Raw genomic sequence first — 26,110 nt, 5'->3', positions numbered from 1 at the left:
TATATTTATTAACCATGCAAATCAAATTCAGAATGAGATACAAATTCATACACACAAGATGGCTAAATAATATAAACAATAACAAGTGTTGATGAAGGTGTGAAGAAATTAGAACCCTCATACATGGATGTTGGGGTTTTAATATGGTACAGTAACTTGGGAAAGCAGTTGGCGGCTCCCCAAAATGTTTAGCATATAGCTACTGTATGACTGAGTTAATTCCATCCCTAGGAATCTATTCAAGAGTACAGAAAACAAACATCCACACAAAAAATGGTACACAGATGCCCAAAATAGTATTACCTATTTTATCAAAAAGGTAGAAAAAAGCCTGAATTCCCATAAACTGATAAATGGGTAAACAAAATAAGGTCTATACATGTAGTAAATACTGTTTGGCTGTAAAAAACAATGAAGTACCGATTCATGAATGAACCTAAAAACATTATGCTAAGTGAAACAACAGAGGCACAGCAGGCTACCTAATGTATGAGTCCATTTATGGGGGAAGTTCAAATAGGCGAGTCTGTAGAGATGGGAGTCTATGGTTTATCATGGCAAGCTCTGCCATTTGTGAGACTTGAGGCAGTGAGCCTTCTCTGAGATTAAATTCAGGCTGAGTGGGACCCAGTCACTGGTCCCTTTCACTTTAGATCCAGGAAAGGAATTCATTTCTCGAGGTCTTGAGAAAGACAAGTCACCTGCTGCCTTGTTGATGAGGAGAGGCAGCAAGAGGCAGACTCAAAGAATCAAACTTCTCTCACGACATCCAAAGAAGAGCATCCAGAGGCAGGCCAGCACCACACTCTAGTGGTCAGAGGCCCTTCGTAAGATGAAACCAGTCTTTTATCAGCGATGCATGGGAATAACTAAAAAGAGGGATAGGAAGAAAAAATGGAAAGTAGAATGGATCCAAGAAGCTAAAACATCATCTTTAAGTGTGATAGAAATTTTATTTTTTTAGTATAGCTCCTAATTATTTGCCTTTGATATATTTTAGGAATTCTCCTCTTTATAGTTAGGTGAGTGAAGATGATTGTGATAAAGGGAAAAGGTTGGTAAATATTTTCTAAAGATTAGAAATCACCAAAAACACCAAAGCCTGTAAATTATATCCTAGCTAATTTCAAAACAATCCAACAAGGTAGGAGGTTTTATATGTATGTACACACACACACACAGACACCCCCGCAGAATCTCTTAATTTCTTTTGTATATTAGTGTCTTCATGGGATATTTTTTGCACATAGTATTTATCAGGACAGTGGTACTAAGGAAGGTGGGCTCCCAGTTTCTATTTATGCCATTAATAAATACTGTAAATGTGTTTAATAACTTTCTCAATTTGGTTCACATAAGTTTCTCTTATTGAAATATACAGATAAAAATTAACAATGGGATGAACAACAATAGAATAAGGACTATTTACTGTGATACTTGCAATTATTGGTCACTGGATAATTAGCCATTGAATACAATGTTACTTCTTCCTCATCAAGTGAGTATACACAGTAAGATACTAACATCTGCCAACTGAATGAATGTATCAGAGGAAGAGCAGGGTTAATGTGAAGTAGGTCATGCTCAGTTCTGTTGAAATACTTTATTATATTGACATGTTAGGAGATTTTTAACTAATAAATAATAGCTCACCATTGTTCAGTTTAGAAAAAGTTATTTTTAAACCAAAGGACTATCTGATGTCATTAGGCTTTGAAATATTTTGGAAATATATTAATTAATAATTAAGCACATCTGAATGTAGTATTTCTGTCAAATTAGTCAAAATGGTGAATAAACTCTGATTTAGATAGTTATCACTGTAAGCATAGGCTCCGAAAAAGGTCTTTTAACAATGCGGCTTGAACTGCTGATTTTAAATGTGTTGTTTTCTTTTTAGTAAAATGATGTATCCCAGGAAAATCTGGCAAGAGTACAGTCTCTCATTTTTCTCCCCTCTTGTAAACACGATCATATATGTTCTACTCATGCTCTAGAAATAAATGTATTTGAATATTAATATGAGAAAATCAGAAGTAAATTACTAATGACTGCCAGCAGCTCCCATTTAACATTAGTAATTTATTTAAAAACAAATATATTGAGTAAAAATACTGTCTGTGAGCTTATTTATTTACTTATTTTGTCTTTTTAGGGCCACACCCATGGAATATGGAGGTTCCCAGGCTAGGGGTCGAATCAGAGCTGTAGTTGCTGGCCTATATCACAGCCACAGCAATGCCAGATCTGAGCTGCATCTGCAACCTACATCACCACTCACATCAGTGCCGGATCCCCAACCCACTGAGTGAGGTCATGGATTAAATCTGCATCCTCATGGAAACTAGTCAGATTCATTTCCCCTGAGCTATGACGGGAACTCCTGTGAGCTTATTTTTTAATATTTCACCTGAAAAAGTTACAGTGAATGCTTCAGCCACCTTCCTAAAATGTATCCAGGATTACAGCTAAATGGCAACATATAATTATGGGATCATGTTTGGTTGTAAAACACTTAAGGTACCACTGAGTGATCACTAAACAATATGGCTGTTAAAAAAAAATGTTTTTGGAGTTCCTGTCATGCCTTACCATAATGAACCCAACTAGTATCCATGAGGATGCAGGTTTGATCCCTGACCTTGCTCAGTGGGTTAAGGATCTGGCATTGCTGTGACCTTGGTGTAGGTCGCAAATGTGGTTTGGATCTAGCATTGCTGTTACTCTGGCATAGGCTGGCAGCTGTAGCTCCAATTCAACCCCTAGCCTGGGAACTTCCATAGGCAGCCCTAAAAAGCAAAAAAAAAAAAAAAGGTTCATCCTCTCTTTTAGATGTTATTTCTCCTTTTTTTAGTCTTTTTAAACATATACATGAGATTAAAACCACTCTAGATTATTAAAATGTTGTATTTTGTGGAAATAAATGTGAATTAGAAGAAGTAGTGTTTTATTTGGAAATAAATATAAGGTTTCTCATGTAAAAACAACAATCTAAAAATCATTGTATTGAAAGCCACATACATTCTCTGAAGTTTTTGTATTAAAAACTAAGAGATATTCTTTAGAAAAAGTTATTCACACAGTCTGATGGGTAGGTCTGATTTTGAGTTTATACCTGATCATCTATTCTAATGAGTGCCAGGAGTAAAAAGAAAAAAATAAAAAATAAGATAAATATATGGTCCTGGCTTCAAGGAAGTCACAGTTTAATGGTGGAAAACAAGTGAAACATTATGAAATGATAAAAGTGCTACATTTGAAGCACAAAGTCCTAAGGGAGACCCCAGGTGCTGTCATCATGCAGAATGAGTCTTGGGGCTGGGCATCCACCCATGAGAGGGGGCAAGAGGGTTCAGGGGCTGAGGCCTGAGGACTTTGAAAGCACACAGGGCACTCTCAGTCTGCAGGGGAACAGAATGCCATGTGAGAGACAAGACTGGAATGTGGCCAGAGACGAGGAAAGTAATGTTGATTGATCGCCAGTGACAGGATGAAAATTAAGGATTTTGTCTTCAGGCAGTGAGAAGCAGGTACTTGTCAGTGTAGTGACCCTTATTCATCTGACAAAGAAAATCTGAATGCTCAATATTTTCATGGAATTAACACACTACAGGTACCACATTCCAGTAGAAAAGATAAATGTTGCTCAGATCTGTGTTAACAAGAGAGCCGCCATGGTTGGAAACAGTTGCGAAAGGGGTGGGAGTAAAGGCCAGGCATTTGAGCGGGAGGCTGCACTTGAGGGGCTGTAGAGATCATGTAGAATATTGAGGTCCAGCAGCAGCTAAGATCTGTGTTCTTGTTTTGGGGTATCTCGGAGGAACAGGCCTCAGAGTTCAGGTGAATCCATTTTTGGTTTCACATGTCTTAGAAATTTTTAGCGTGGATTTGTGGAGTCAGTTGAAGAAGTGCTTTAGAAATCAGGAAGGCTGTTTGGGTGCAATGTCTGAAAAGTGGAAGGTGGTCAGTGAAGATTTTATGCTGGATGAGATTATCCTGACGTGTGCTCGGCTCAGGTCACCTGACAGAAGTGATTTCATTCCAACAGAAGGGAGGAGAGAGTGTTAGCAGGTTGAAGTGTTAGCCTGCATTATAGACAGGTCTCAAGGAGTTTAGAAACAAGTTCAGGAAGGCAGTGAACCAGAGAGGCTGCAGGAAGAAGCTTCATACTGTATCCACATCCTGGCATCGTCTTCTCATAAATGACACAAGTAAACCTTGTATTTTTCCCTGTTGCCCCTGCCCTTCAGCCAATTGTTTTCATCCTGTAAGTGCTGCTGCTTACTTGCTTGCTCACAGCAAAGCCTGAGACTGTGTATTGCTTCCTTTTCCTTAAGCTATCATTCCAATTTATAGCAAATGTCTACTTTCAGAATAATCCAACCGAATTTTGGACCTTCACCTGGAACAACTTAGCCTTCATCAAACCCAGCTGGGGGAAAGAGGCTCAGACAAGATGGTGGAACCAGAATGATTCGAGTGCACCTCCTCATGAAAACACCAAAATTACAACTAACTGCTGAACAACCATCAACAAAATAGACTGACAGCTACCAAAAAAAAAAAAAAAAGGTATCCTACACCCAAATCCTACACTCCTACACTCAAGATGGTAGGAGGAGTGCTTTCACAATATAAGCAATCTCATAACTGGCAGGTGGGCAATGCACCTGGAAAAAAGTTGTATCACAGAGACTCCCCAAAGGAGTGAGAGTTCCAGACCCCACATGAGGTTCCCTGGACTGGGGTTCTGGCCCCTGGAGTATTAGGCATTGAAGGCCACCAGTGGGGCTTGAGTGCAAGGGCCCTCCAGGACTGGGGTAAACAGAGACTCTACCCTTGGAGGGCACACACAGCCTTTCATGTGAATTGGGTCTCTGGGCAAAGCAGGGACTCCATAAAAATCAGGGTCAGACCTACATGCAGGTCTTGGAGGGTCTTCTAGGAAAGCAGGGGGCAGCTGTGGCTCACTGTGGGGGCAGGACACTGGAGGCAGAGCTCCTGGAAATAATCATTGGTGTGAGTTCCCATGGAGGTGGCCTTTTGGGAAAAATCTGGCCCCACTTATCATGGCTGAGAAGCCCAGGCCAAACAACAAACATGGGAACAAAGCCCCACCCATCAACAAACAGGTACCCTAAAGTCCTCGTAGGCACACAGCCACCTCTAATCATACCCACAGCCAACCCCCACCCACCACAGGGACAAGACTCAGCTCTACCTACTAGTGAGCAGGCACCAGTCCCTCCCATCAGGAAGCCAGCAACAGGCCACTGTACCCACTTCACCCACAAGGGAGAAAATGACAGACACAAGAGAGGCTACAATCCTGTAGCCTGCAAAGAGAGACAACCCAGAAAGCTATACAAAATGAATTTAGAATGGAATAAAGAAAAAGGATGAAAAGAAATGTACAAAGTCTAAGAGAACTCTGGGACAACATTAAATGTACCAACATTTGCATTATAGGGGTGCCAGAAGGAAAAGAAAGGATAAGGGCTTGAGAAAATATTTGAAGAGAGAAGAGATAATAGCCAAAAAATCCCCTAAAATGGGAAAGGAATAACTCAGCCAAGACCAGGAACCACAGTGAATACCATGTAGAATCAACCCAAGGAGGAACAACAAATAATAAACTCACCAAAAGTAAAGATAAAGAGAATATGTTGAAAGCATCTAGGTAAAAGCTGATTTTTCAACAGAAACTCTGCAGGCCAAAACGGAGTGTCATGATGTATTTAAAGTTATGAAAGGAAAAATCCTACAACCAACAGTACTCCCAAGGCTCCCAAGACTCTCATTCTGATTTGAAGGAGAAATCAAATACAGGCAAACAAAAACTAAGAGAATGCAGCACCCCCAAACCAGCTTTACAGCAAATGCTAAAGGAACTTCTCTAGGCAGAAAATAAAAGACCTCAAGTAGAAGCAAGGGAGTTATAAATGAGAAGGCTTACCAGTAAAGGCAAATATAGCATAAAGGTAGGAAATTATCCCACACTCAAATATGATATCAAAACCAGCAACTGCAACAAGAAGAGGGTACAAATGCAGGATACTGAAAATGCTTTTGCAATGAAGAGACTAGCTTTGTGTGTGTGTGTGTGTGTGTGTGTGTGTGTGTGTGTGTCCCCAACAATCTGCAATTAATACACTCTAAAATAAGAAAAAGCAACACTAAATATAGTTATCAAACCACAAGAGAACAAAAGAAGACAAAACTAACAAAAACCCAAAACAAGTGAAAAATGGCAATAAGAACATAGGTATCAGTAATTACCTTAAAAGTAAAAGGACTAAATGCTCCAAACAAAAGTCATAAACCGGCTGAATAAATGCAACATCAAGACCCATATATATGCTGTCTACAGGAGACCCACTGCAGTTCTAACAAAACATACTAACTGAAAGTGAGAGGTTGGAAGAAGAAATTCTAAGCAAATGGAAATCAAATGAAAGCTGGAGTAGCAATACTCGTATCATAAAAAAATGACTTCAAAATAAAGAATTTTACAAGAGTCAAAGAAAGACATTACATAATGTACAAAAGATCAATCCAAGAAGATATTACAATTGTAAATATATATGTCCCTAACATAGGAACACCTCAATATATAGGGCAACTGCTAGCAGCCATAAAAGGAGAAATCAGAAAAACTCAATGCTAGTGGGGAACTTTGACACCCCACTTACATCATTGGAGAGATCATCCAGACAGGAAATCAACAAGGAAACACAGGCCTTAAAAGATGCATTAGATCACATGGACTTAATAGGTACTTATAGGACATTCCATCCAAAAGCAGCACAATACACATTCTTCTTAAGCTCACATGGAACCTTCTCTAGGTAAGATCATATTTGGGGCCACAAATCAAGCCTAGGTATATTTAAGACAATTGAAGTCATAGTCAAGCATATTTTGTGACCACAATATGAAAAGACGAAGTCAACTACAAGAAAAAAAACTGCAAAAAGCAGTTGGAGACTTAACAATATGTGGCTAAACAACCAATAAGGTACATAAGGAAATCAAACATTACTTAGAGACAAATGAAAACAAAACCATAGACCATCAAAAACCTATGGGACACAGCAAAAGCAGTTCTAAGAGGGAAGTTTATAGCAATAGAAGCTTACCACAGGAAATAAGAAAAATCTCAAATAAGCAACCTAACCTTATACCTAAGTCAAGTAGAGAAAGAACAAACAAAATACAAAGTTAATATAATGAGAGAAATCATAAATATCAGAGCAGAAATAAATGAAATAGAAACAGAAGGGAGTTTCTATTATGGCTCAGGGAGTTTAAAACTTGACTAGTATCCATGAGGATGTGGGCTTGATCCCTGGCTTTGCTCAGTTGGTTAAGGATCTGGCATTGCTGTGGTGTAGGTTGCAGATGTGACTTGAATCTCACCTTGCTGTGGCTGTGGCATAGTCCACAGCAGCATCTCTGAATTTGACCCCTAGCCTGAGAACTTCCACATGCTGCGGGTTCAGCCTTAAAAAGCAAAAAAGCAAAAAAAAAAAAAAAAAAAAAAAAAAAAGACAAAGAAAGAAAGGAAATAAGAGGAAAAAAGCAATGAAACTAAAAGCTGGTTCTTTGAAAAGATAGGCAAAATTTATAATCTTTTAGTCAGACACATCAAGAAAATAAGAGATGGTTCATATCAATAAAATGAGAAATGAAAAAGGAGAAGTTACAACAGACATCACAGAAATACAAAGGATCATAAGAGACTACTACAAGCAAATGATGCCAATAAAATGCACAACCTAAAGGAATGGCCAATATCTTAGAATGACACAAGCTTCCAAGAGTGAACGAGGAAGAAATTAATAAGATGAACAGACCCATCCCAAGTACTGATATTGAAACTGATTAAAAAACTTCCCATAAACTGTGCTGGGATAACTGGACGGCCACATGTAAATCAATGAAACTGGATCACACTCTCACATCATGCACAAAAATAAACTCAAAATGGCTAAAAGACTTAAATGTAAGATAAGACACCATCAAACTCCTAGAAGAGAACTTAGGCAAAACATTCTCTGACATGTTTTCTCAGGTCAATCTCCCAAGGCAACAGAAATAAAAGCAAAAATAAACCAATGGGACCTAATCAAACTGACAAGCTTTTACACAGCAAAGGAAACCATAAAAAAAAAAACTAAAAAAAAAAGGCAACTTACAGAATGGGAGAAAATGATGCAACTGACAAGGGCTTAATCTCTAAAATAAACAACCACCTTAACAACTCAATAGCAAAAACAAACAAAAAACCAACAACCCAATTGGAAAATGGGGAAAAGTCCTGAATAGACATTTCTCCAAAGAAGATATACAGATGGCCAACAGGCACATGAAAAAGTGCTCATCAACATCACTGATTATTAGAGAAATGCAAATCAAAACTATGAGAAATACACACCTATCAGAATGGGCATCATTAATAAGTCCACAAATAACAAATGCTGGAGAGCGTGTGGAGAAAAAGGCAACCCTCCTGCAATGTTGGTGGGAATGTGAATTGGTACAACTACTATGGAAAACAGTATGGAGGTACCTTAGAGAACTATATACAGAACTACCATATGACCCAGTAATCCCACTCTTGGCATCTATCCAGACAAAACTTTCCTTGAAAAAGACATATGCACCCATATGTTCATTGCAGCATTATTCACAATAACTAAGACATAGAAACAACCTAAATGTCCATCAACATATGATTGGATTAGGAAGATGTGATGTCTATACACAATGGAATACTACTCAGTTTTATAAAAAAAAAGAACAAAATAATGCCATTTGCAGCAACATAGGTGGAACTAGAGACTCTTATACTAAGTGAAGTATGTCAGAAAGAGAAAGATAAATACCATATGATATCACTTATATCTGGAATCTATATACAGCACAAATGAACTTTTCCACTGAAAAGAAAATCATAAACATGGAGAACTGGCTTGTGGTTGCCAAGGGTGAGGAGGAGGGAGTGGGATGGACTGGGAATTTGGCATTATTTTGGAATGGGTAGGCAGTCAGATCCTGCTGTATAGCACTGGGAACTATGTCTAGTCGCTTATGATGGAGCATGATAATGTGAGAAAAAGGAATGTATATATGTATGTGTGACTGGGTCACCTTGCTGTACAGTAGAAAATTGACAGAATACTGTAAGCCAGCTATAATGGAAAAAATATTTTAAAAAACCAAAAGTTAAAAAACTTCCCATAAACAAAAATCCCAGGCTTAACAAGCAAATTCTATCAAACATTTAGATAAGAGTTAACAGCTATCCTTCTGAAACTATTACAAAAAATCGAAGAGAAAGAAACACTCCCAAACAGATTCTGTGAAGCCACCATCACCCTGATACAAAAACTAGACAAAAACACTACAAAAATGAAAATTACAGGCCAATGTCTCTGATGAACATCGATCCAAAAATTCTCAAGAAGATGTTAGTAAATAGAATTCAACAATATATTAAATGGATCATACACCATGATATAGTGGGATTTATCCCAGGGATGCAAGGACTTTTCAATATCTGTAAAATAATGTGATGCCCCACATTAACAAATTGAGAAATAAACAAATAATCATCTCTATAGATGCAGAAAAAGCTTCTGACAAAATCCAACACCCATTTATAAAAACCCTCCAGAGGAGTTCCCACAGTGGGGACAGCTACAGCTCATTGGGTTAAGAACCCAACTTGTATCCATCAGGATGTGGGTTTGATCCCTGGCCTCACTCAGTAGATTAAGGTCAAGTGTTGGCACAAGCTGCAGTGTAGGTCAGGTTACAGATATGGCTTGGATCTGGTTCGATCCCTGGCATTGCTCATTGAGTTGTGGTATAGGTTGCAGACCAGCTCAGATCTGGTTTTTCTGTGGCTGTGGTGTAGGCTGGCGGCTACAGCTCTAATTCTACTCCTAGACTGGGAACATCTATATGCCACAGATGTGGCCCTAAAAAAAGAAAAGGAAAGGAAAAAACCCTCCAAAAAGTGATCATAGAAGGAAACTACCTCGGAGTTCCCATCATGGCTCAGTGGTTAACGAATCTGACTAGGAACCATGAGGTTGCGGGTTTGATCCCTGGCCTTGCTCAGTGGGTTAAGGACCCGGCGTTGCTGTGAGCTGTAGTGTAGGTGGCAGATGTGGCTTGGATGCTGTGTTACTGTGGCTCTGGTGTAGGCAGATAGTTATAGCTCTGATTAGACCCATAGCCTGGGAACCTCATACGCCACGGGAGCAGCTGTAGAGATGTTGAAAAGACAAAAAAAAAAAAAAAAAAAATTAAAAAAAGAAGGAATCTACCTCAACATAACAAAGGCCACATGTGCCAAACCCACAGCAAACATCAAAGAAGAAAAATAAATAAAAGGAATCCAAATTGGAACAGGCTTTTTGTTCTTACCACTTTTTGCAGAACATGACACTATTCATAGAAAATCCTAAAGATTCTGCCAGAAAACTGGTAGAGCTCATCAATGAATTTGGTAAAGTTACAGGATACAAAAATAATTTATAGAAATTGATTTCATTTCTATATAGTAAAAATGAAAGATCAGAAAGAGAAATTATGGAAACAAGTCCATTTACTTTAACATCACAAAGAATAAAATATCTTGGAATAAACCCACCTAAAGAGACAAAGTCCTATAGTCTGAAAACTATAGGACACTGATGAAAGAAATGAAAGATGAAAAGACATGCTTTTGGATTGGAAGAATCAGTATTATCAAAATGACTCTACTACCCAAGGCAATCTACGGATTCAGTGCCATTCCTATCAAATTACCAATGTGATTTTTTCCTAAAATTAGAACAAAAAATTTAAATATTTGAGTGGAAACACAAAAGTCTCAATAGCCAAAGCAATATTGAAAATAAAAATGGAGCTGAAGGAATTATGACTGACTGCAGACTATACCCCAAAGCTTTAGTCATAAAAATAGAATGGTAGTGGCACAAAATTAGAAACATAGATGAATGGAACAGAATCGAGAGCCCCACAATAAGCTGAAACAATTTTCAACTATTTTACAACAAAGGCAAGAATATACAATGGAGAAAAGTAAGTCTCTTCAATAGGTGGTATTGGGAAATCTGGACTGCTACATGTGAAAAATATTAGAACACTTCTTAACATTGTACACAAAAATAAATTCAAAATGGATTAAATATTATAAGATTGGATACTACAAAACTCTTAGAAGAAATATAGGTACAACATGTGACACAAAATACAGCAATATTTTTTTCAGATCCACCTTCTAGAGTAATGGACATAAAAAACAAAAATAAATTGAACCTAATTAAACTTAAATATTTAGCACAGTAATGGAAACCATAAACAAAATGAAAAGACAACCCACAGAAGGGGAAAAAGTATTTGCAAATAAAGCAACTGACAAGGGATTCATCTCTAAAATACTATTCATTTAACTCAATATTAAAAACCCCCAATCAATCCAATTAGAAAATGGGAAAAAGAAACAAATAGAAATTTCTCCCAAGACCACATACAAATGCCAACACAGCTAATTCTTAGAGAAATGCAAACCAAAACTACTATGAGGTACCACCTTACACTAGCCAGAATGGCTTACATCAAAAACTCTACAAAGAGTTCCTGTTGTGGCTCAGGGATAACAAACCTGAGTAGTAACATGGGTTTGATCCTTGGCCTCTCTCAGTGGGTTGAGGTTCCAGCATTGCCATGAGCTGTGGTATAAGTCACAGACACAGCTTGGATCTGGTGTTGCTGTGGCTGTGGTATAGGCCAGTGGCTGCAGCTCTGATTGGACCCCTCACCTGGTAACTTCCATATGACATGGCCTCAAAAAGACAAAAAAAAAAAAAAAAAGTCTGTAAACAATAAATACTGAAGAGTCTCCAGAAAAAAAGAAAACCCTCTCAGACTGTTTGTGGGACTTTAAATTGATACAACCACAATGGAAAACAGTACAGATGTTCATTATAAAACCAAATATAGAACTACGATCTGATCCAGTAATCCCACTTCTGGGAATCTCTCTGGAGAAAACCATAATTCGAAAGGTTATGTGCACCCTAATATTCACTGCAGCACTATATAGAATATCTAAGACATGGAAGCAACCTAAATGTCCATTGACAAAGAAGTGTTACATATATACAATGAAATACTATTCAGCTATAAAAAGAATGAAATAAGGACACTTGCCTCAACATGAATGGACCTAGAGATTATCATACTAAGTGAAGTTAATCAGACAGTGAAAGACAAACCTCATGTGTTATCACATGTGGAACCAAAGAAAAAAAGGAATACAGATGAACTTATTTGCAGAGTAGAAACAGACTCACAGAATTTGAAAACAAACTTATGGTTACCAAAAGGTTAGGCTAGGGGTAAGGATGGCGTGGAGGGGTGGGCAGAGATTGATATATGTACTCTGTCGTATATAGAATGACTGGCCAATGGGGACCTGCTGTTGGGAACTCTCCCCAAGATTCTGTGTTAATATATATGGGAATTAAAAATCTGAAGAAGAATGGATGTGTGTATACATATAACTGAATCACTTTGTTATACAGCAGAAATTGTCACAACATTGTAATTTAACTTCAATAAAATTTTGAATCATGAAAAAAAAGCTAGGATGGTCTAATGTAACTGCCTTACACCTGGCCTCCCTGCCTCTGCTCTGGCCCTCCTAGGTAGGACTGCCAGAACACAAACCTGATCAAAATGCCATAAGACTCTCTCTTAGAAGAAAATAAATATTCTGTTCCGTAATGTATTGTCTCGCTGCATAACAGATTACTTCAGAGAATAACAGCATAAAATAACGAACATTTCTTCTCACAGTGGGTAAGAAATTTGGAAGAACCCAAGGGGGGTGGTTCTGGTCAGTGTCTCAGGATGTTATGGTCATCTGCAGGTCTAACCAGGGCTAAAGCATCTTCTCCAAGGTGGCCACTTACATGCTGTTAGCAAGAGCCCTCAGCTCCTCGCACATCCCCATAACAGAGCAGCTGACTTTTTCCAGACATGTGACCAAACTGCAGGCTGCTCTGACCTGATCTCAGAGGCCGCCTGCCATCACCTCTGCCATATTGTACTCACTGAAGGTCTGTGACTACCAGGCCTTCAAGATAGGACCCCTCCTGCCCTTCCACCTCTTCACGTGCCATTTCTCCCATTTCCATCCACACCAGTCTCCCCACACTCCACTGAGGGCTTCTCATGTAAGGCACATTCTTTTCAGTCTCAGTTGCTTTGCACTTGCTATTCACACTCTCTTAGATATTCCTGAGTTTACTTGCTTACTGAATTACTGCATTCAGGTCTCTGATCAAGCATTGTCTTCTCAAAGAGGCCGTCTAATAGCACAGCCTTCTCACCATCTCCTATGACATTATCCTTTTTGTTTTTCTGAAAAACATTTATGCCCATGTAGATCATAGAATGATTTACTTATTCATTTACTTTCTGCCTCATTTGTCTGCAAGATTTAAGAGGCAGGGATTTTGTTTGTATGCTTCACCACAGGACATCCAGTTCTTGGGCTGGTGCCTGGCACACAGCAGGCTCTCAGTGGGTATCTGTTGAATGAAGGGGTGAGTGGGTGAGTTGTCCTGGGAAAGAGCCTAAGCTTTGGGATTCACATCCCTGTCCCATTATTTGTAGTCCTTGTCCCTGCAACCTGAGACATTAATCTCCAGGCCCCCTTTTGTATAGTGGAGTAATAATTGGGACTATCATATTAGGTTAATAAAAGGATTGACTGTCACAATGCATGTAAATCAGTTTGGAAATTCCTTGCCCAGAATACAGAGTTGGAGCAATAGGAAGAGTGGCCACAGAGTGAAGGGTTGCTCAGTACCTCCTTGGTGGTGGTCAGAGGGCCTCACTGTGGAGCTACAGCCCACAGGCAGGGTGGTGACCTAAGGTGTCTCTTCCACTTTCCTCTGGTGGGATTGTTATTGCTCAGCAAGCAGAAATATGTGCCCTGCACTGTTTTTTGTGTGTGTGCATTTAACTAAGAACTAAAATCAAACACTGGATGCATTCAGACAAGGGTCCTGAACCCAGAGCACCGTGCATGGATATATTTGGAACAAATATCAATAAAATACTCTTCTTCCATTTAAAAGCTCTTGACTTGAAGTTTTAAGACTTTGTGCTTGGCAGTTAAGAAGGTTGGGGAAAAAAAACAAACCTACCCTCCTGCCTTTTGTGAAGTCCTACTGTATAACTTTAGATGACATTACTGTCCAAAAAGGTCAGCGTATTTTTTTTTTTTTGGTCTTTTTGCCATTTCTTGGGCCGCTCCCACGACATATGGAGGTTCCCGGGCTAGGGGTCGAATCGGAGCCGTAGCCACCAGCCTACGCCAGAGCCACAGCAACACGGGATCCGAGCCGCTTCTGCAACCTACACCACAGCTCACAGCAACGCCGGATTGTCAACCCACTGAGCAAGGGCAGGGGCCGAACCCACAACCTCATGGTTCCTAGTCGGATTTGTTAACCACTGAGCCAGGACGGGAACTCCCAGGTCAGTGTATTTTTGATGATGGTTTCGATAGATTCATTCCACACCATGTTCTTGCTATTACTATGGCATTATTTCCCTGATTTCTTTTCCTTTTTCCTATTATTTAAACTGATATGTTTGACATTTTTTAAACATATGCATAATGATATTAGTCTGGAAGAGGAAACACTGGAATCTAGGTCTGAATGTGCCCTCCATTGTTAACGATATCCCTAAAGACAAGGTGTAATCACAGAAACACAATAACTTTGTCATAATCTTCAGTTTTAATAATGGTAAAGAGTTTAATGAAGCCTCATGTCTGGTCCCCACATGCAGGTAGATAAGATGATAAGAGCTAATACTTATCATACGCTTATTATGTACCACGTACTGTTCTAAGTGAATTGAATAGCTTGACTCATTCAATCCTCACAAGAGCTTTATGGATATATTATAACTATTTTACAAGGGAACAATGTGACCCTAACAGTTTTAGTAAGCTGATTACACGAGCTAGCCCTTGTGTAAGAATTAGGATACTGCCTGGCACATAGAAAATGTTTATAAAGCAAGGGCCATCATCATTCCTGATTTGAAATGCTGCACAGCCAACAGGTGTTGTCAGGAAGGCTGTGGTCCTAAGAGTGACCACAGACTTCCTGTGATTTGATAAGATTCGGTTCCCATTTTGGTTGGCTTCATGGATTGTGGAGGAACAAAGTGACTGATCTGAGGCCACAGAGTTAAGATGTGGCCTTGTGTTAGGACTGACTGGAATCTACCCTGGGAAATAAGTGATGGGAGGGCACAGAGAGAAGCCCCTGGGAGTGGAGTTCTGTGGAGAGGGCCTGTGAGCTGAACCAGTGGTTGGATAATCAGCCGGGGAGAGGCAGTAGGGTGGTATCAGATAGTTTCACCTTTCCAATAGGTTCAAGGTACTAAAATGCCTTCATAGTCATTAAAATAACTGTCTCATGTTTTATCTTGTTGAAAAAAATGATGAAGTATTTTAATGTCAAATTTAGCAGTTTCTATTTTAAACACTAAGATAATTACTTGTTAGGTAGTTAATATTATTTGCAAATTTTTACTACTGATTTACTGTCAATGGATCTGAAATTGTTCTTTCTGTCTTCAGTAGAAAGGGACATATTATTCTGTTTAAGAACAACTTCCCATCCCTTTTGTGCTTCTAGAATTAGACCAGTATCCACTAGACCTGCAGACCTTGCTTCTGAGAGCTCTGCTGTTCACATGTTTTCCTATCATCTTCATCACATATAAGGTTACCCTCTTATCATTTAAGAACTTGATTTTTGTATGAAATTGTTCAAATTTCATTTTCCTTTGAGAGATTAATTTCTTCTTCCTTGTTAGTCACTGGGCTAAATACAGGAGCCATGAAGATGACTAAAATAAACCTTCTCAGGGATTATTATCTAGAGGGAGATGAATATGAAGCCTTACGGTATTAAAACTGTGATAATTATTGCAGGGAAGTGGACAAAATGCTAATTCACATAATGTCATCATTTGGTGGAGGTACTTTACAAAAAAAACAAGGACTGAGACTAATTAACCTGCTTCAGATTATGTAGCTAGCAAGTGAGAACTATGTAGCTAGCAAGTGAGAACACCTTTTAGCACTCAAATTTAACTCCCAAAATTACAAACAGAACTTAAAGAAATCTTATATTAGTAATGATTGTTAGCTCAATAATTATTAATGTAGAATATTAATTAACTTTCTTTTTACAGCCACTCCTGTATCATAGAATACTAATCTCTGAAATTTCATGTGGGGATTCTAAAAAGAAGATGGAAATGATTCTACTATGTTACACTCTTTCATTTTATTAGCACTAATCTTTAAAGATTTGGTTCTGTATTCAAATACAAAGAGAAGAAAATATTTTTATTTAGAAACTTAAGTAGTATAACTTGAAGGTGGAACAAACAAGATAACCTTTGCTCAGTTATATAAAGTGAATCTATGTTATTTATGCTCCATTTACGATAAGGAGTTCTAATCACCAGGCAGGTGAGCACCATTTGTATTATAGAGTCCCTTCTGAAAATTCCATAAATAAAAGGTTTTTTTTTTTTTTTACAACCTTTTATTGACTTTTGTATTTATTTATTTATTTATTTTGCTTTTTTTAGGGCTACACCTGCATCATATGGAGGTTCCCAGGCTAGGGGTCTAATTGGAGTTAGAACTGCCAGCCTATACCACAACCACAGCAATGCAGGATCTGAGCCGCTTCTGTGACCTACACCACAGTTCATGGCATCGCCAGATCCTTAACCTACTGAACGAGGCCAGGGATCAGACCTACAACCTAATGGTTCTTATTTGGATTCGTTTCCACTGTGCCACAGTAGGAACTCCGATGTTTGCTTAGGATGACCATGAACTTCAAAACAGTGCAAAACTTCCATCCTTTGCTGTTTTTATATTTAAAGGTCATTTACATTTTATTGAAAGTAACTTTCTTCCCTGATTCTGTGTTCTTTGCTTCAGTATATTTTACAATTAACATTGTATTTAATGTTCTTTTCTCTTGTATTGCATTGAAAATTATTTTCAAAGTCTACTTGATAATTAAATGTCTCTTGATTCTTTAAAATTTTCCTGGAAGTAGAGGTTATGTTTATGTATATTTTTGTATTCTAGAATTGTAAGTACCTAGAAGAACAAATATTTCACTCCCCTTGAAGAAGTTTAGGCATAGAAAGCTCTATGTATTTACTTGACTGACACTATTTTTTTAGTATCATTTAATATATACTTCTCACAAGATTGATTCTCTGGTTTCCTGGTTAAATAAATCATTGTATGTGGATATGATATAGAGTCACCAGAGTAAAATGCTAATTAATAATGACTAAAACAAACAAAAAGTTAAACAAGTAACAATTGCAAAACTGAAAAAAATGATCAGATGAATATTCCAAACACACACACACACACACACACACACACACACACACACACACACACAGAGTCAACCTTTTATTGCTAGGACAGCTTATCTAAAGGGATGCCCTCTCTTCTGTTCCCGTCCAGAGTTGGGATATGATGCCTTACCTTAGGGACTTATCACAAGTCTGGTTTCTGTTGACTCTTCAACCTCAGTCATGTAAGTAAAGTTTCCCGTATTGATTCCTGGTTTTTACTCTTTCCTTTCTATATTTAATCCTTCACACATGAGGTAGATGGTAATCAGTAGTATTTGTTGAATTAATAAAAGAATGAAGTTATTCATCTCATTGATAAGCATGGTAGAATGACTGACTTTACATCAGAAAGTCCTTGAGTCATGCAAAGTATGTTCTCTTTGGAAAAACTAAGAAATAAGTAATGTATTTTAGAAAGATTACTTAAAATATGTAAATGGCTAATTTTAAATCTTATTTTAAGAGAAAAATTTATTTATATTGAATAACTGATTTCCCCATGGAATCAGATCACTGTAATTTCTGTTTATGTATGTTTAATTATGTGTCATTTACAGTAAAAATATTAGCCTCTGTAACATGCAGTTACAAAATATAACCACAATGATAAAACTTGTATAAGACATTAATATAGAGACACAGCCTAACACATCAATTTTATAGCTATTAATGATTCTAACAACTTAAACTGTATTTTGGAGCTCAGAAAAATACTCAAAAGAACAGTGTGGGAGGTCACTGCTTATATAACCAATACATCTAGTTTAAGAAGTATAAATTTTGATTGAAGAGAAAATCACATATGTTAAGAAAGTGACTTAAATATGAAGATATAAACTCATATTCAAATGGAATCCCTTTCACTGAAATTTTGATTGTTTCAGATGAGTTTAATCTAAACTCTAAACTATTTGTCATTTAATTTATGTTTGAGTCTACAAAATATATTAAACTATAAATGATAGGACAGATATATAAAATATTTTTTTAAAAATTTACTAGCAATATGAAAAGCCATGCTTGACATATAAGAATTATATAGTATGATCCCTCAGTGGAGCCAATGGAATTTTCTATCTATCTCTGGTGCTTTCTTAATCTAGGGACAAGTTTCTGACTTCCTCTTCTGGGAAATTGTGTCTTATGACTCTAGTTCAACCGATATTTGGTTCTTATATATTTAATAAAATAATAAGAAAATAATTATTAAAACAACCATGCTTTTGACAGTTTTCTAAGCACCTTGCTTTTACTAACTTAAGTAATCCTCACAACACACTGAGAGTTCTTTCCTAATATCCAAATGTGAAACTGAGGTAGAAAAACACTAAGATACAATATTTAAAATGAGGGAAAATGGAGTTCTTGCTATGGTGCAATGGGTAAATGATGCTGTTTGTCTCTGGGGAGCCTCTGGTTCAATCCCCAGCCCAGTGTTGTGGTTTACGGATCCAGCATTGTTGCATCCGTGGCATAGGTCACAGCTCTGGCATGGATTTGATCCCTGGCCCAAGAACCTCCATGTCATGGGTGTGGCTGAAAAAAAAAAAAGAGGGAAAAGAAAGTAAGGAAATTAAAAGCAATGAAAGAAGACTATATCAGGAATAGAAAAGTGTTGTATAAGCAGTAGTTAAATTAGAAGAGCATGTAACACAAGCTGTCACAACTCAAGAATGAAATAGAATGTATTTCGTACATGAAGAATAGACTAGAAGTAAAATAAGGCTAAATTGAAAAAAGAACAGTAATAAAAATAGAGAAAAGAATTAATGGAGTTCCTGTTGTGGCTCAGTGGGTTACAAACCTGACTGGTATCCATGAGGATGCAGGTTCATTCCCTGACCTCACTCAGTGGGCATTGCCATGAGCTATGGCGTAGGTTGCTGATGTGGCTCATATCTTTCATTGCTGTGGCTGTGGTGTAGGCTGGCAGCTACACCTCTGCTTTGACCCCTAGCCTGGGAAATTCCATGTGCAGCAGGCACAGCCCTAAAAAGCAGAAAACAAAGGAATTAAGAACTTATAAAACAAGAATGTTAAAAAGTTTTGAGAGAAAATAATAAATACAGAACCCAGGCAAAGAAGGTCAAGATATGTATAACTGAAGTTTCTAGAATATGGAAACTAAAATGGAAGAAATGCTAAGAAAAAAAAATCCTCTAATTCAAGGAACTATTTCATAAAATAACTGTTACAATGTGACATGAAGTAAAAAGTATAACTGTCCCTGGGAGAGAGGGAGAGGAGGAGAGAGAAGAGGGTAGAAGAGAGAGACAGATTTTGAGACTGAGAGGTGCAAAGAGCAATACAAGACTCAATAGGCCAGAAGTAATTGCTGCAAAATAGCCACTTCCAGACAGTGGTTAGAATACAAGCTGGAGGATATAGGCTGCATATGACTGCCTCTGTCTGAGAGAAAGTCATCAAGAAAACTTATGGTATCCATTTTATTTCTCCTCTTCTTTTTCTGATTTATTTATCAGGGCCTTTATTTTTTCAAAGAACCAACTCTTAGTTCTATTATCTTTTCTATTGTCTTTTTATTCTCTATTTTATGTATTTCTGCCCTGATTTCTTTTACTAATTTTGGGCTTCCTTTGTCTTCTTTTTCTCTTTTCTTCGGGTATAAAGTAGATTGTTTATTTGAGGATTTTTCTACCTTTTTTTTTTTTGAGGTAAACCTCTATTGCTTTGAACTTCCTTCTTTGTACCTCTTTGCTATGTTTTATAGATTTTTGTATGTCATCTTTTTCATTTTCATTTGACTCCAGGTAATTTTTAAAATTTCTGTTTTGATTTATTCATTGATTCAGTAGCTTTACAGTAGTATGTCATTCAGTCTCCACATCTTTGTCATCTTTCCAGTTTTCTTCGTGTAGTTGATTTATTTTCATAGGATTGTTATTGGAAAAGAAGGTTGATATGATTTCAGTCCTAAATTTATTGACACTTGTTTTGAATCTCAACATATGGTCTATCTTTGAGAAAGTTCCATGCACATTTGAGAAGAATGTGCATTCTGCTGCATTTGGATAGAATGTTCTATACAAATTTATCAAATCTGTGTGGTCTAATGTTTCATTTAAGGTCACTTTTTCCTTTTAGACTCTGTCTGGATGATGTATTTTTTGATCTAAGCAGAGTGTTAAATTTCCTTACTATTATTGTGTTGCTGTCAATTTCTCCCTTTAGGTCTGTTAACAATTGTTTATATATTTTGGTGCTCCTATTTTAGTATATGTGTTTAGCATTGTTACATCTTTGTTTTTTTTTTTTTTTTTTGTCTTTTTCTTTTTTTTTAGAGCCACACCTGAGGCATATGGAGATTTCCAGGCTAGGGGTAGAATCAGAGCTTTAGCCACTGGCCTACACCACAGCCACAGCAACTCAGGATCTGAGCCATGTCTGTGACCTACACCACAGCTCATGGCAATGCTGGATCCTTAACCCACTGAGCGAGGCCAGGGATTAAACCTGAGTTCTCATGGATACCAGTTAGATTCATTTCTGCTTAGCCACGACAAGAACTCCTCATTGTTATATCATCTTGATGAATCGTCTAGAGGTTAGGTTTTGTTAAGATTCTGGAATTTTGAAAGAATTCTGGAGATCTGTTGCACAGTAATGTGAATGTATTTATCAATACTACGCTGTACACTTAAAATGATTAAAATAGTAAATGATGTTATATGTTTTTTTACCATAATAAAGAGAATATCTTCTTACTCTAGCTTCCAGCTGACATAAACCAGTGGGTGAAGCTGTGTGAGGTGAATACAGGCATAACCATCATTGAATTATGTTGTAATCTCTTTATAGTCAACCCTATGGTGCACAGTGGTAATCACTAAAAATACCTTAATGAATGCTAAAATGAATTGTTGCGAAAAAATATATATAAACACTGAAAGAAAACAAAAAAATATTAAAAATTTTATAATTTAACATTTTTAGCAAAAAGTAAGCTTTCCTTTCCACCATATTGAATATGTTTTCACAATATATGGCAGCCAAGTTTAAAGAGAGACTGTATAATCAAGTATATAAAATGATTTAACACCTTTATACAATAACTGTTTGGTTATTTCTGGATGATAATGTACTTATTTTCATGAGAAAAATGCCATTTCATTTTTGTGAATACCTATATTGTCTAAACATTCCACACTGAGCAGACACTAATTATGAAGTAGAAAAATACTTCAAACTAAAAATTAAAAAGGGAAGGTGTGTATACATTGTTTTCCATGGTTTTAAAACCAGTTGAGTTTGGTATATACCATTCTTGGCTATATAGTTGAGAAATGCTGTTATTGATTTGTCAGATAGGTATTTAGATAGGTCAGGGAAGAGAAGGTAACTCCTTGAAACTATCAGAAATGCAAAATAAATATACAAATTTTTAAAGGAAAGTATAGAAAAGAACAGAAAAAGCAGTGAAAATGATATTTCAGCTCCATTTCTTGATGGAAAAATTGTTGAAGTTAATCATTGATTGATCAAATTGCAGATGTCTAAAATGCCTAGGTGGTTGTTTTAGCAAATAATGTCAGACATTTATTTCTGTGACACAGCGATGAGGAGAAGCCATTCATGTAGTAGACTGAGGATTGAATTGTTTCTTTAGTGTGTCCCCATAACAATTGCCTCAGTGAGCTAGAAAAATGGATACTAGGTGGGTGCGTGTACCCTAAAGGCAGTGAGCAGAAGTTCATTGTCATTCTCAGAGGATCTATGAATATTTTTTCTTGCAGTTGTCACAGTTCTGTATGTAATAATTATATCAGGGATTCAGAGACTTGAGTAGAGAGTGTTTCTTGGTTTACAAAAACATTTAAAATGACTTGTTAATACTCTGGAGTAGAAAACTAAAAATCCATTATACAATGTAGAAATTTTAGTCATGTTGCATATAATTTATTTTGAAACAGCCCTATTTATTTGAAGATAATTGTGTTTAGGGAAATTATAACATATGGCTGAAAAAGTTATTGTAAATGACTTAGTACAAACTATGCGGTGTAGCATTCATTCAGGCATTATCTGGGTGAGAAATTCCATCTTAGTAAGATTTTTTGAAAAAATTCCACATGGGCCAAATAAATAGTATATTAAAAGATTACACCTCTACTTTTACAGGGGATTTCATGTGAAATCATTTTTGAAAAGATGGTAATTAAAAATAAAGTAACAAATGCAAACTGTTAGATGTAATATGGTATTCTTTTACCTCCAGAAGTAGTCAGAACTTTAAGAAAATAATTGTTTAAAAATGCAATATAAATTAGTATAATTTAAGAATTTATAAGAAATTATGTATACTTAATAGCATAGGTGGACCTAGAGGGTATTAGGCTACATGAAATGAGTCAGAGAAAGGCAAATACTATATGATTTCACTTATATGTGAAATTAAAAAAAAAGAACAAACAAAACAGAGATAGACTCACAGAAACAGAGAACAATCTGGTGTTTGCCAGAGGGGAGGGTGACGGTGTGATGGGCCAAACAGGCAAAGGATTAAAAGGTACAAAATTCCATTTATAAAATAAATCACAGGGATGTAATGTACAATGTAGCAGATATAGTTAGTAATATTGTAGTATCATTGTATGATGATGGATGGTAACTAGGCATGTAATGGTGATCACTTTGTAATGTATCAAAGTATCAAACCGCTATGTCGTATACCTGAAACTAATAGCATATTTTAAGTCATTATAAACTTCAGTTAAAATTTATAATGAAGGACTCATTTTTTGAGAAAAAAAGTAACTACCATCTTTTCTTTACTCCAAAATAACAGAAACAGAATGTTCTTGTTCCATCTCTAACAAATCTAAAAAAAACCCTGTCATTTTCATATCTTAATTTAGGTAGTGCTTTGAAATAGTACAGTTGACCAACAGCAAGGAGGGAAGATGTATTTACAGGTAGTTTTATGGTAATAATAATTGTGAAATGTGCATCGAAGAAATAAAGGAAATTGTTTTTCAAGGTTTTTCCAAAACACTGATTTTACATAATAATCTCCATGAGATGACTCTAGCTTCTGTTTTTTCTTACTGTTTCATTCCTCCCTTTTATCTAGTTATTTATTTAGTCTTTTTAGGGCTGCAGCATATTTAGGGTCCCAGGCTAGGGGTCGAATTGAAGCTTCAGCTGCCGGCCTACGCCACAACCACAGCAATGCCAGATCTGACCTATACTGCAGCTTATGGCAACACCAGATCCTTAATCCACTGTGGAGGCCAGGGATCAAACCTTCATCCTCATGGATACTAGTCAGATTCATTTTCACTGAGCCATGATGGGAACTCCTTCATTCCTCCCTTTAGACCAAGTCAGTATCACCTCTTAGCCATACAAACACAAGCTGCTTTTGCTGGATTACCTGCTCTCTGCTGTAACTGGTTTTACATGTGACACCTGTGTCATCTTTACAAATAAAAGTCAACATGGCTGCCATGTTGCCATGAGAAAGGCAAATACTATATGATTTCACTTATATGTGAAATTAAAAAAAAAGAACAAACAAAACAGAGATAGACTCACAGAAACAGAGAACAATCTGGTGTTTGCCAGAGGGGAGGGTGACGGTGTGATGGGCCAAACAGGCAAAGGATTAAAAGGTACAAAATTCCATTTATAAAATAAATCACAGGGATGTAACATTGGCCTCAACATTGGCTGAGCCATGATGGGAACTCCTTCATTCCTCCCTTTAGACCAAGTCAGTATCACCTCTTAGCCATACAAACACAAGCTGCTTTTGCTGGATTACTTGCTCTCTGCTGTAACTGGTTTTACATGTGACACCTGTGTCATCTTTACAAATAAAAGTCAACATGGCTGCCTCCCCAACCAGAATCACCCAGTGGCTTGTCAGTACACCAACTCTAAAAAGCAGATAATGTCTGCTCTTATGCAGCTCTTATGCAGCCTGTCCTCTGACCGCCTATGAAAGGCTCTTCTTTACGTTCACTGTGCTGCAACCACACAGGCCTTCTTGGCCCTTGCTCTTTCCAGAGTGAGTGAAGCTGTTTCTCCATCAGACTGTAAAACTTGATTTCTTGATGGTCTCATGTCTTTCTCTTTCTCATTATTCTGGATTCCACTCAAACGATACCTTATAAATCTGAGGTAGCAGCCCTACTCCTGACTCTTCTCTCCTTTATGTTTGTAGTACTATGTTGTATTTATTCTTTATTCCTACACATAAATATACATGTGCACATATATTTATGCTCTCATTGTTCAGTTTCCCTGTCAGAACATACATTTCATAGAAGCAGATATGTTTTCTTGTTTTCTATTCCATTTGCAGTGCCCATACTAGAGGTTCAAACATCTTTGTGGAATAAATTAATTTTAAAAAGAAAGAATGGATAAATAGTATGCATTTGCTTAAAAAATATGCATTTGGGGAAAATTAGTAGTTCCTCTTAAGCCTCTGGTCAGAGAATTTCATGTCAATGAAGTGAATGACAGTATTTACAGATCTAATCCTTTATATGATTTTTTTCTGTCATATTTATTGCATTTAAGTTTGGCTGGAATATAAAATGGCATACTGTTTATCTTTACTACCCTATTTTAGGTAATGGATAATTACTATTTTCAGTTATTTTTCTTAGGAATGATTCTGAGTAAAAATAAACCAGGTAACCTTAAGATTTATTTGTTCTAGGCATAGCTCCTTGGAAAATTATGTTTGCTTAGATATTTGAAATAGTTAAAGGATATATTCTTTCTCAAATTTTGTTTGAAGATCTTAAAATTAATTAAGTGCATCATTTGTTCACAGAAGACAGTCATATCTTCAATCATTGCTTTTTAGTTTTAGTTGACCAAGATCATCTTACGGATAGTAGCAGCTTTGACATGGCTTTTAACCAAGGCACTGTTTCAGTTCTTTTATCAAGATTATTCAAAATCTTAAGAAGGGGCGTGATAAAAACGAGCAGCATATTTATGATGACTTCTCATTTCATTTACTGTTTTTTCTTGTGATTTTTTTTTCAGAAATTGAAAAATTTCAAGGTTCCGATGGAAAAAAGGAAGATGAAGAAAAGAAATACCTTGATGTCATCAGCAACAAAAACATAAAGCTCTCAGAAAGGGTTTTGATTCCTGTCAAACAGTATCCAAAGGTACTGTGGTGTATGCTCTCTTCTTACAGAACTAGGGAAAAATGGATAAAAATAAGATTTGGTATTTTATTTATTGCTTTTAAAGAAATAGATAACGCTTCCTTATATTAACATATATACGTATATAATGCTACAGAGAAGAAGATAAACCCTTGGAAAGAAGGTACAGTGATGAGAGTAATTTTCAACTGAAGCCTATAGCATTTTTATTCTATGAATGTGGGAAGCATAACTAGACATTTTAATCATGTATTTAATGTGTAAATAGTTCAACAATTTCAGTGTCCAAATATGCACACTCAGTAATGTTTTAGGTCATGTTAAAATGAATATTCTTATTACAAAAGGGAGTAGAATTAATGCTACTAAATATATAGCATTAGCCCACCAGCAGAGAATTGGTATGTTCAGGAAGGCATTGTGTCTTTACTAGACCCTTGGAATGT

At 36.8% G+C, this 26,110-nt stretch overlaps 1 protein-coding gene across 6 annotated transcripts in view; it reads left to right on the top strand.

Moving 5' to 3' along the window:
- Positions 1-26,110, top strand: part of KHDRBS2 (KH RNA binding domain containing, signal transduction associated 2) — a 546,959-nt gene that overhangs the window by 83,917 nt on the left and 436,932 nt on the right. For all 6 annotated transcript variants that reach the window (XR_002345643.1, XR_002345644.1, XR_002345641.1 and 3 more), the window contains exon 2: positions 25,537-25,664. Coding sequence is in view for 2 of the 6 variants with exons in the window: in XM_021098559.1 (XP_020954218.1) it covers positions 25,537-25,664 (128 nt within the window). In the remaining 4 variants the exon portion in view is untranslated. The remainder of the gene's footprint in view (positions 1-25,536; positions 25,665-26,110) is intronic.

The sequence above is a fragment of the Sus scrofa genome, chromosome 7 (genome assembly GCF_000003025.6).
Source record: "Sus scrofa isolate TJ Tabasco breed Duroc chromosome 7, Sscrofa11.1, whole genome shotgun sequence".
In the NCBI taxonomy this organism is placed as follows: Eukaryota; Metazoa; Chordata; class Mammalia; order Artiodactyla; family Suidae; genus Sus; species Sus scrofa.
This window is presented reverse-complemented; position numbering and strand designations above follow the sequence as displayed.